Source organism: Gadus macrocephalus, chromosome 9, assembly GCF_031168955.1.
Source record: "Gadus macrocephalus chromosome 9, ASM3116895v1".
Classification (NCBI taxonomy): Eukaryota; Metazoa; Chordata; class Actinopteri; order Gadiformes; family Gadidae; genus Gadus; species Gadus macrocephalus.
The window spans coordinates 13,906,709-13,918,927 of NC_082390.1; the positions used below are offsets into that span (position 1 = coordinate 13,906,709).

At 46.3% G+C, this 12,219-nt stretch overlaps 1 protein-coding gene across 1 annotated transcript in view; it reads right to left on the reverse strand.

Moving 5' to 3' along the window:
• The window catches only part of hydin (HYDIN axonemal central pair apparatus protein), a 77,558-nt gene that overhangs the window by 44,987 nt on the left and 20,352 nt on the right, over positions 1 to 12,219 (reverse strand). The window contains exons 13-24 of the mRNA XM_060061589.1: positions 11,958 to 12,025; positions 11,104 to 11,345; positions 10,532 to 10,632; positions 8,854 to 8,989; positions 8,327 to 8,491; positions 7,983 to 8,135; positions 5,896 to 6,134; positions 5,298 to 5,574; positions 4,686 to 4,829; positions 4,028 to 4,171; positions 3,245 to 3,340; positions 2,551 to 2,771 (exon numbers count right to left, since the gene is read on the reverse strand). Of these exons, the coding sequence (XP_059917572.1) occupies positions 2,551 to 2,771; positions 3,245 to 3,340; positions 4,028 to 4,171; positions 4,686 to 4,829; positions 5,298 to 5,574; positions 5,896 to 6,134; positions 7,983 to 8,135; positions 8,327 to 8,491; positions 8,854 to 8,989; positions 10,532 to 10,632; positions 11,104 to 11,345; positions 11,958 to 12,025 (1,986 nt within the window). The remainder of the gene's footprint in view (positions 1 to 2,550; positions 2,772 to 3,244; positions 3,341 to 4,027; positions 4,172 to 4,685; positions 4,830 to 5,297; positions 5,575 to 5,895; positions 6,135 to 7,982; positions 8,136 to 8,326; positions 8,492 to 8,853; positions 8,990 to 10,531; positions 10,633 to 11,103; positions 11,346 to 11,957; positions 12,026 to 12,219) is intronic.

Below are 12,219 nucleotides of genomic sequence, written 5' to 3' on the forward strand. Positions count from 1 at the left end.
CTGCAGCAGCACTCCAACCCACAAATTCCTTACTTCAAAGAAGGAACAAAGAATGAATCTCTTGGCATGTCAGCAGAGAGGGAAATGGGAAGAGTGTGAACTAATGTTTGTGTGCGTCTGCGCAAGTGTGTGTGTTTCTGCAAGTGTATTTGTTTTAGGGAGAGAGAGAGGGAGAAGAGGGCTCTATACTCTACAATTTTATCCTGACAGATAACAGCTTCAAATGGTATTCCGGCATATGTATGTGTGTGTGTATTGGTCTGCTTGCATGTGTCTGTGTGTTTGTGATACTGTGTCTGCGTGTGTATTTGGGTGCGTGCATGTGTGTGCATCTCCCAAGAATAAGGCCTGTCTTTCTTTAAAGTGTCCCTTGCTGCGATGTCTATGGGCTGTCTTCCTTCCCCTCCCTGCGTTGTACAATGAACGGCAGTGGTGGTGAGCAGAATCCGCGCTCCGAGATGATGTCACGCCCAGCGCAGCTGATCCTCTGAGGGCACAATGTGGACACGCTACAGAGAGTCATTCATTCAGGAAGGAAAGCAACCGGCTTCCACCCGCAGAACAACCACTAAACACCTTCACCACCAATCTGGCAAGTCCCGTCATCCAGTCTTATGGTAGTGAGATACGTTGTTCAGTCGCAACGCCGAAAATGATGTCAAACAACCATCTGCTCCAGAAATAATTTCCTAATTTGGATATGAACACAGAAGTGAATTTTCTTCTTGAAAGAGTGGGGACGATTCCTTTGAAGCTGCTCTTTGAGGTGTTAACATCAAACGGCACATCCTATTTTAGGGAGCAAAGGGGTGATGTCAAGGTACTTTAGAGTTGATTGACAAAGTGGCCTGCCGATCGTCCTACCCAGCCTGGCATCCAGTCTCCTTCTACGACAGTAAAACAATGAAAACATTGAAGTAACATGAGTTACAGCTTGCATGCTGTTGATCCTACTACCATCACTCACAACAGTATCATGAAACCTAAACCCCAAAATTAAGAAAAGTGTGGAAAGCAAAGAGGTCAGGATCTCTACAGCTAGCTACCCATGGGTCTTGCAGCACACAAGGTGCAAGCAGATGGCTTATGTGACTTCTTCCAACTTAGATATATAAGGGGCAGGCCAGGGGGCGGTGGGTATCGACCCATTACCCTCCTCTCTCCACACACACACACACACACACACACCTCCAAGATGTCCAGCTGTCGTCCTATAAGAAGAGCCGTCCTTCCTTATTCCAGCGGGATCTGTGCCTCCCGTTCATGCAGCCAAAACACACAGACTTGGATAGCACTAACTTATCACAACAAAGTTCTGAAGCTCAGCGCGTGGCGGCCCTGAGCGAGTCATCCATAGGGCGCTCCATCAGCAGAGCGTGTGCGTGTCGATCAGACGATCCATCATCCTGCACACTAAGCAGCCACGGGGGGACCATACATCTGGAAGCGGCGCCAGCTTTCAGGCGAAGCGTCGGAATGAGGCCACGCGCCAAATAAAAAACTCCCCGCAACCCAATCGCCAAGAGGGCTGAGGGTTTAATTACCGATAGAGATGTAATTAGCTGAGCTGGGGTGCCTGAGTGTTTTTGCCTTCCTTCTGGTGTACAGTGAGACACTAGTTAAAGAGCACAGGTTTTGGGGTAGGGATGGAGGAGAAGGGGAGTTGAATAAGTTAGACGGCCTTTTAAACCCACCAATAAGAAGAGTTGGTGGGGAGCAAAACGAGGTATGAGAAGAAAGAGGAAAGTAAGGGGAGAAGAAAGCCGATAAGGAATAAGTGTAAAGCAGGCGAAGAGTGGAGCGAGAGAGAATGGGGAAGAAGCAGGAATCAATTGGTGGAGGCAAAGCTCTCGCACCGGGAGCAGCGGAGGAGGTGGGGAGGGAGGGAAAGAAAGTAATGTGAGGACTATTGGGTGGAAGAATAGCCCAGGGTGAGGAGATGAATGATTTATAATGCGTTGCAGGCGGAAGCGTTTTGTAGGTTCAAGGCTGCGTAAAAGACCCAGAGAGTGGTATTTACACACACACACACACAAAAACACACACACACACACACACACACACACACACACACCCACACCCACACACGGTACTGAACAAAGCACACAGTAGAAAAAATCATTATCTCTACTTTCCCTGGTGGATTGGTCTCTTCATAAGGTTAAACTGGTCTGTGATTTCTTATCATAAAACCGAGCCAGTAAAATACGAGGCGGTGGTGGAGTGTACCATTTTCTATGACTGCCGTATTCATTCCTTAATGCTGTTTCTAGTCTGCTTGCCGCCAGCCGACATGCTTGACAGGTACAAAGTAACCTTTTGGGCGGGGGGTGGGGGGAGGGTTGATGTAAGTTCTTAAAATAAGCCGCCATGGCAGGCAGTGTGTGCTGCCACGCATAACGCTTGAGTACTTTAATGCATAAAGTGTCCAATGGACTGAATTCACGTGGTCTCCCCCAGCTGCCATTAGAAGCTAATGTAAGAGACAGAGGTGACACGGTGGGGCTGATTTTGGACGGGAGCCGGCCACAGTGCCACGCCCTGACCCACCTTATAGCTGGGGGGCTGTGCTCCTCCAGGAACCTCCAGCAGTAGCTCACGGCCAGGGAGGAGCAGTTGGTGACGGTGAGCTGTCGCTGGCTGTGGGTCTGGTTCAGCACACAGCCAAAGTCCAGGCTGGAGGCGGAGAGGCTGAGGTTGGGGAAGTGGACCTCGGCCTGCAGCGCCACCATGTCCCGCTGGGGGTGGTCCCGGTAGAGCACCAGGAGGAACTGAGCCAGGGGGATCACGTACCGCACACACACACACACACACACACACACACACACACACACACACACACACACACACACACACACACACACACACACACATGTGCAAGCGTACACATGCACGCACGCACACGCAGACACACACACACACGTACGCACACACACACACACACACACACACACAGACACACACAAACACACACACACACACACACACAATGTGTCTGGATTTACACTTAACTTGCACAACCATAAAGTGCATGGCTCAGCAAGTAGCAGGTGTTTATGAGCAGATATAAATTCATATACATGCACGGCCACCATTTTATCATGCTTACATACCATGTGCTTTTAAAAGTGGTATGTAAGCAAAATGCTTTTATCACTTTAGCGTGACTAGACGTGGTCCTCTAAAACACAGCGGAAGTGCAGAGGGGATGTGCTTTTCATGGAACAAAATGAGCTGTCGGTACCTCGTCGTGTACTAGGGACTGTCTGTCCTGGCAGTGGAGCACTGGGTTGAAGCAGACCCACACATCCCTCTCCGCACCACTATCCAACAGCATGGCCTGGGAAGCAAAAACGTCAAAACACAGTACTGACGTTTTATTAAACTCGAAACTTGCGAAATATAACTGTTATAGACAATATACCAAGATTCAGATAGTTTTGGGTCAAGGCAAAACATGTCAGATGATATAACTTAAAAGGCCATAACAATAACTGAATAACTATTATTTTTTTCATCTGCTGATGCTGCTGCTCAGGTTTACCAGACAGTAAGATTATTGTTGGTTTGAAGGAACAGAAGATCATCATCCCTGCAGAGGTAACCCAAATGGCCCAAATGATTTGGATATTAATCGTAGCCACGAGTCTGAATTCACTTTCTATTGAACATTCTGAATTCCTAACCAAAAGCAGCAGCAATGTTGTGCGGGTGTATTCGATATTTGAGATGTTAAAGTAAATTAATGATACACATTTACAGATTATAATATTATTGAGCATATGCTCTCCAATTCTTGGAAAGTCAAGATGAAACTGCCTTGACATTTTCATCAGTCTCGGTTCTCAGTCTCAGTCTATGGTTCTTCCATTTGCCACAAGGCTGCTTCTGCAGTATATTTCCCTTCAGATTCCCCCAAGTTCTAACCATCTCATCAAAATGTATTGTAATTGCAGTCTAAAACCAACGGCACCAAGTCACAGCTCGATTGAATATCTGTGGAAGTAAAGAGTGAAGGTCTGGGCACCTTGTTGGTAGCAACAGTGAGGTCTCCCTGGCCGTCACACAGAGAGAAGGGCTCCGGAAGACGGAGCTCCAGGGAGAGGGCCAGAGGGGAGATATTCTTCAGCACAAGCCTCTTGTATAGTGCTACGAGGCTCTGCCCTGACTCCTGTAAAACACCAACGCCACATGCTTCTTCTCATGCAGACAATGAAGGAACGAGTGAAACTGAAACCTGGGCTGACAAAGTCATTAAGTGAAGCCACATCAATTGTATTTTTGCGGAGACCTTAATCCTAGTTGCAGTCTCAAAGGACTTTGCAGGCCATGCATCTATGACACCCCTAACCCTAGAAGAGGCTCCCCCTCTTCTAGGGAAGAGGGAAAAGACCTTTAATGATCAAGGAAGAAACCTTGGGAAGCAATGCATCCTCCTTCCAGGGTTTTTAGGAGTTCATTGGGGACCATGGTTGACATACATGATGGTAGCATAACAAGCAAAACAGCGGGAGAAAGATTAAATGTTGAGTAGATAGATACTTTATTCATCTCTGACGTTGCAGAATCCTAAAAGATTAGGACGGCAAATGTTAAATCTGCCCAAGCATCAACTTAAGCAAAATTTTCCTGGTCATTTTATCTCCACGCAAACATGAGCCTGGGTTACGTTTGTTTCCCCCTACCTTCTTGGAAGGAAAGGTGAGCTGCTTGGAGGAGAAGCAGAGTATAGGGGCCACGAAGCAGCATGTGATGTCTACAGTCATGATGCGCTCGTAGCAGACCTCCCGACCCAGCATGGCGAAACATGCCAGGCGCTCACACACCGTCTGAACCAATGAGAAGGGATGAAAGCCGGCGTCAGTACAATAGGGAAGGAACCATGTGGATGTCCTGACTGGATCTCACGTGCAACCAAAAGTGACATTATTCGAAAATATAATCTCCTAGGGACTTATGTCATGTGGTACACAAGGCTTTAGGGCTTTAACCAGAAACATACCCTTGCCTTTCCAGTTTGACGTTTTTTAAGAAATCAAACTAAAAATCAAACTTAAAACTAGAAGTGGAACTTTTTCCACCAAATAAATAAACAATTAAGTTTCTTCACAATCCCCAGCCAGTGTACAGGTCAAATGTGAAGAACATGAAAAAAGATAAATTGAAACATAAACAAAATACCTTTCCCTTCATTGATTAATCCTTTTATCCAAAATGTCAAACCATGTAAGCATTAGTCAGACGATGGAGGGGGGTTGGGGACTACTGATGCAGAGTGAGACTGAACGCTGCCTCACCCTAGGGGTGTCAGACGATCCGGTCAGAACCACGTCAGCGGATTGGCCTGGGAAGAGCTCCAGGCGGGAGGGGCTGAGGCTGAACACAGGCTTCTCCTTGGGGGAAGAGAGGCGAGACCCGCCGCCTGTCTTGCCGGTGGTGATGGGTGGCAGGGCGTTTTCATCCCTGGCCGTTCTTTTGTAGGCACGAGGAGGGAAGAGCGGGGAAGCCCAGTGCATCCGATGCAGCCGCTGGCCACGGTTGGTCAGCCTGAAGGGATACTCGAAGACCCCTTGACTTGGGAAATATTACAAGACTCAGTATCTATTCATGATAGATTGAACAATGGATCAATGGATCCATGGATCCATTCAATGAATCGATAAATCAATAAGTGTATAGACGGATCAATGGATTTATAGATAGATGGATCAATGGATCCATGAATCGATGGATAGATGATAGATGGACAAAAAGAAAGATGAACACATGGATAGATAGATGATAGATTGATAGCCATGTACATTCATGTCTTAGTCTTCTTCTATCCACTAGACTACCCATAAGATGAATGAAAGGAAAGCAAGACTTAAACCCGAGAAAGGGCTGCTGTTGTACCTGAAGTGAGTTCCAAGATCAAGCCTGGGGTATAGGGGCCGGTCGCTGACGATGGTGGAGCCCACGCCCGTGCAGGACAGAGGGATGTCGTAGGTCTGGCTGTCTTGGATGCACACCTGCAGCCTTCCCTGGAAGGGAAGCGTGTCCCTTAGGTGTACCACCACCCTGAGCTCCAGCTGGCCTTCGGGGGCCAGCTCTCCCTCCCGGGGCTCCACACGCCACGGGGACACGTCCCCCACCTCAAACACACACACACACACACACACACACACACACACACACACACACACACAGACAGAGAGAGAGAGAGAGAGAGAGAGAGAGAGAGAGAGAGAGAGAGAGAGAGAGAGAGAGAGAGAGAGAGAGAGAGAGAGAGAGAGAGAGAGAGAGAGAGAGAGAGAGAGAGAGAGAGAGAGAGAGAGAGAGAGAGAGAGAGAGAGAGAGAGAGAGAGAGAGAGAGAGAGAGAGAGAGAGAGAGAGAGAGAGAGAGAGAGAGAGAGAGAGAGAGAGAGAGATTAGCTCCACCTCAAACACAGATAGAGAGAGACATGTACTCCACCTCAAACACAGAGAGAGAGACATGTCCCTCACCTCAAACACGTAGGGGGAGAGAGAGACATTTCAATTGTTATGGCTAAGAAATTGGTTGAACCTTGGATGGTCACCTCTTCCTAAAGTATCCACCGTAAACCCACACGTATACACACATGCATGCGCGCACACGCACGCGCACGCACGCACGCACGCACGCGCACGCACGCACACACGCGCACGCACACACACACACACACACACACACACACACACACACACACACACACACACACACACACACACACACACACACACACACACACACACACACACACACACACACACACACACACACACACTTTCGGAGGGGTCGAGAGTGGGGTGGTGGAGTGCCAGATCAGGAGGGTCTTTCTCTCCCTCTTATACTCTGTCTTACTGCTGCAGTGTCTGCTGCAGCCGATCCCCTTCGGGGAAATTATACAGTGAAAAACAATCAATATATTATCACTAAATAAAGGGTAGTGTCCTGGATCCCTGGCTGTTGGCAGGGGAGTCACAACGCATTGCAGCATTTCTGTAGGGAGACAGCAGTACGGACAGCAGACACGTTTACATTGCAGGTCTGACAAGATGAGAAATGGTTCTGTCTCAATACCTTTTGCAGTCTGCCAATGGGAGGAATTATTGTGTGCACTTACGATGCTAGCCATTGTAGCGCACCGTAATTAATAGCCTACCAGCTTAACCTGAGGTCATGTTTAGGAACAACAGTAAAGCTCCCATGTGTCGATACGATTCAGACGACGCAAATAGAATAGCATCAGAGTAGGGTTCCTTGAATCATCTGAATGGGGGGGGCTACCAAGTAGATTACAGAGTCATTCTAGGAGAATACACATCGATTGATGCCCGAGAACGCAGAGGAGGAAAAACCACTCCCAAACTCTGACTGCTGTTTAACCCTGTCCTCAGAGGAGGACAGGGTAACTGAGCTCTCATTCCCTTTTGCAAGAAAATGAGAATGAGAATGAGAGAATGAGAGAATGAGAGAGAGAGAGAGAGAGAGAGAGAGAGAGAGAGAGAGAGAGAGAGAGAGAGAGAGAGAGAGAGAGAGAGAGAGAGCGCAAACATCTTGTCTGTGCTGTAGTCAGAGTATAGAGCTGATCTTTCATATCACATCGTGTGAATGACTGCGACCGAGTCAAGCTAAATATTCACACATATTATATTTTATTCTACAATAATTGACATATAGTCACATATATTGTTATTCTAATATTGACATAATACTCTTTCTACACTACTTGCCTGCGACCACGGTGTTATATTAAACTCGTAAAAGTCTGCAGGGGGAAAATACTTTGTGTTATTAGTGTGGGTTTAAGGCGGAAAGAAAAAGCTAAATTCAAAAGACCATTACAGTGGTACGATCCATTATGTCCAAAGTTAACAAACCATCCAAAATGACTTTATAATTACAGATTTCAATCACACCGGAAAAAACTAATGGTTGTGGGCATGTGTGTGTGTATGCTTTTTGTATGCAAATGTACCATATGTGCAGAGAAGTGAGCTGGGATTGGCGATTGGTTTATCAGCTGCAGTTTTCTGGTTACGTCCGTTAAAACCTGGACTTCGCCAAAGTCCACCTTCGGAGGCTGAATGTGCACGGCTGGACCCTTGCCCACACATGTTAAGCGCACCTCCTGTAACAACAAACACCGTATTTCAAAACGCATCCAAACATCTCTCTTTCCTGGGTGGCAATGAACACACTCAGTAATTCTGAGTGTGTAACGCACAGTAATTCATCATACAGACAAAGCAACCTCCTCCGCTGCCTTCACGTTACGACGACCACACCTCATTTCCCACACACGTGTACAGTGCCACTGACCAGGGGGCGATGATTACTGCCCCACACAGCTATGCGTGCAGTGCCGTGCTGCCGGCCAATGGCCTTGGCCAACAGGAACAGGGGCACCTCCACTGAGTTTCCAGCAGGGATGAGGCCCCTGGGAACAGAACTGCCCCACAGCATGGATGGACTCTCCTTGTGTTCCTTAGCACAACACGGTGAAGAGAGGGGGCATGTGAACACACAGACCCTGCTTACACCAGAGAAAAAGATCCTAAAAAGCACACCGTACATCGATGTTTACACTAAAGTCACAAACATTCCCAGCGCGTTTCACTTGCGTGAGAGATTTGGTCTGGAAAACAAGCCATCTCTCGTCAAACTACATGGTAATCTAGTTTGGTCAAGGGTAGCCTTGGACCACATTTCTCTTACAGTCGTCCCTGCCTGTTTGGACGGAGAAAACCTCCATCTTTGCAAACAAGCGTAGGCATGTATGCTGCTCTACAGATTGGTGCATAACCTCGGTCCACAGAGTAGGGGGTTGAACAGTGAAGGGGTTTTACCTGGTCCAGCAGCCCGTAACAGGCAGGCAGGTGGCTGGTGTTTGCCAGCCGTGCGTGGTGCGTGTATGGATGGCCCAGGAAACACTGGTCAAAGTCCAAGAGCGGGGTCTCCACCATCACCTCTGGCACCAAGCATCTTTGCAGGGAACAAGGAAGCAAGCAAGCGAGCAAGAGGGAGTGAAAGAAGAAAAATAATTAAAAAAAACAACCACATGTAATTCATATTCCATCTTAGATATTTTAGATATTTTAGACCAGTGATTCTCAACTGGTGGGTATTTTAAGTGGGGTGCAAAGCATATTCCAAACATTAATCTTTAGAAAGGATTCTATGAATAAACTAATTGCAATGTTAATTCATGTTTCAAAGGCCTGCTATTTCATTGAGTTTAGACCCTATTATTGCAGTAGGGCAGTTTTTAACAGAACAGAAAGGCAGACATTGTTGATTGCAGCCATATTGGTAATTCATTTATGATTTCTGGCTCTGGCCTTTAAGTGGCGATTTTCAAGTAAATTAATGAATGTTAAGTCACCATCCACTGCTGAATGAGGTCTCTCAATGGTGATTGAGCCTATGGCCCACTGATGAAAGCCCAGTTTAAAACATTAAAATGAATGTTACAAATTGGGTGCCAGTGGCGACACTGTTTGAATCTGTGTCTGGTTTGTATCACCAAAGGTGTTGCAAAAGACACAAAACTGAAAACTTTGAGATCAGCCCTTTGATGACTAATGACACATGTTGGTCCTGAGGCTAAACGAAAAGCATAGTTTTAGATGACATGTTTATAATTCTAGTATTGTATTTATGGCTCTCTTTATATACTGGTTAACATTATTGGTAAAGGGATCGGTTAAGTAAGGCCACCTGTGTAATCACAGGTGTGATCTATGTCTGGGATGTCTCAGTTATGAATTTGTTCAGCTGCTGTGGGTGTTTTGATTGGTCATCTTATTTGAATATGCAGTGTCAGCCAACCCAAGAAACCACTTTGGTTTTGCGAGGGGTCACTTGAGCGAAAGATCATCATCAATTATGAATATCCAACCAGTTCAAGAACCTTAATGTAATATTCTAATATGATGGCATATTACTCCCGGTCAATCCAGGCAAACACATTTTCTGAGCATGAAAGCTAAATCATAATTGCACACGATAATGTGCAGATTATCAAACAAGCTAGTGGCACACTGCTAAATGCCATGTCCTGTTTGTAATTAGCGGCTTGCAGACTTCAAACTCAAAGGAAATCATTAAGAAACTGCGATAAAAGTAATAAATCTGTATGGCTTGTATGATCATTAGGTTATTTAGACAACCTCATCAAGCTTTCCCTTCTTGGCAATTAAATATGGTGTATTAATAATTTACATTTATTATGCTGGGAATATTGTCAAACTTCTTGTACATGGGTAAGAGTCGTGCTCATTGATCTTCCTTCTCATTGATGGGCAAAAAGTTTTTTGCCCATCCTTGCCCAATTTGTGGTTCATAGGCTGTGGGTGTGCATGCGTGCGTGCGTACGTGCATGCGTGTGTGCGTACGTGCGTGTGTGCGTGCGTGCGTGCGTGCGTGCGTGCGTGTGTGGATGCATGCATGTTTTGTGTATGTGTGTGCGTGTGTGTGTGTGCACACGTTTATATGTACTGGTATGTGTGCAAAGGATTGACATACCTGGCAGTAATGGGAATAGTCATGATCTCCTCTCCTACTCCCTCAACATCGACCACCAGTGCTACCTGGTACCGCTTCACAGTGTTTGAGCACAGTGTCACCTGTACACAACAAAACACACACATTACGTATGCATACTACAATACATACCGCTAATAATATGATCATGAGATACCCACTCACCCAGTTCAAAAGAGAGACATGAACCAAAATCAAACTAAATAAGTTTTAGATTTGACATAAGAAATGATGTAAATGGATAAACCTAAACAATGAATCTAGAATACAACAGTAATCTCCAAAGAGTAATATTGAAGATGCATCAAGCCTTTTACTGAACAGGAACCATTTAGTCTGTTTGAGATGGATAGAATGAGACGGATGAGTGAATAATGAACTGACCAATGCAATCTGTATCAAATGTACTGTACAGGATACAGTACAATAGACAATCATTCAGACACTGACATCATTCAGTCAACTGATCCTCTGGTGGTTTACATCAACGTTAGTCCCCGACACCAGACTAGCTCAAATCTTGTAACGCAGCAGGTGTGCTGACTCCAGGTTACCTCAACAAACACGTCGGACATGGCCCGGATGGTGCCCGCGGCCGGCCTGAGGCTGAACTCGGTCGGCCGTGCGTGGGGATCCAGGGCCGCGGCGCTACGCCAGTGGACCCTGGTCAGCTGGGTCACCTGCTGGCTGCTGGTCCCGCTGGGGGGGCCCGCGCCGTCCCCCAGGACACGCAGGGCATACGTCAGGGGAACCAGGGAGGTGTTGAAGAGGGTGCAGCTCAACGTCTGAGGGAAGCCTAGAGGGAAGGAAGGACAGAAGGGTGGGTGAAATGACGGAAAGATGACCAGGCGAAACGGATGGATCGAGAGACAGATGGATGGACGGATGGATGGTTGGACAGACAGACGGAGAGAGTGTGTTAAGAAATGTTGATACAATGTGTTGTTTAAAATCATCGCATTTTGCTAACCATGCATTATTTCATGTGATACATTTCCACAAAACAATATCACTAGAGATGAACAAATTTCAACCTGTTAAGTGTATTCCACAACTCTGAGGTGATAACACAATTGATGCCACATGAGATATATTTATTTATGATTATGGCGTCTAAAACATGGTTTTAGACACACTGGCTGATGCCACTGAATAATTGAAAGCCTCTCATTTATAAAACCAAATGCATACAGATGCTGGGCAGCTGAGCCATGGTGTAAGAGATCTGGTCGTGGACATCTGTGATCTGCCGTATCTTTATTTGTAATGAATGTGTGCAAAAGCCAATTGAAATACAAATCCAAATGGGAATAACGTTGGTCTTGCATCAAAGGTATTATTTTATTTTGTTTTGGGCGATAGGGTTGACCGACGGGGCTGCTGATACTGAGTGCTTCATGAACCTCACCAAAGGCCACATCTCCCAAGTTGAGCTCAGTGACGTCGAAGTGGAAGGTGGGGCCAATCACACAACCTCTGCAAACAGACAACAACCAAATCAAGCGCTTTCCTCTACCAGTGAGTGAAATTAATGCATATTTATTGAACTATGTTAAGTCTCATTGAGATTTCAAATATCTTTAAAATCTCTCCGCACGGTGACAAAAAAAAGCCAAACGGACAGGAAACACACGCACCAAACCACTTCTAAGTTCAAAATGAGTCCAACG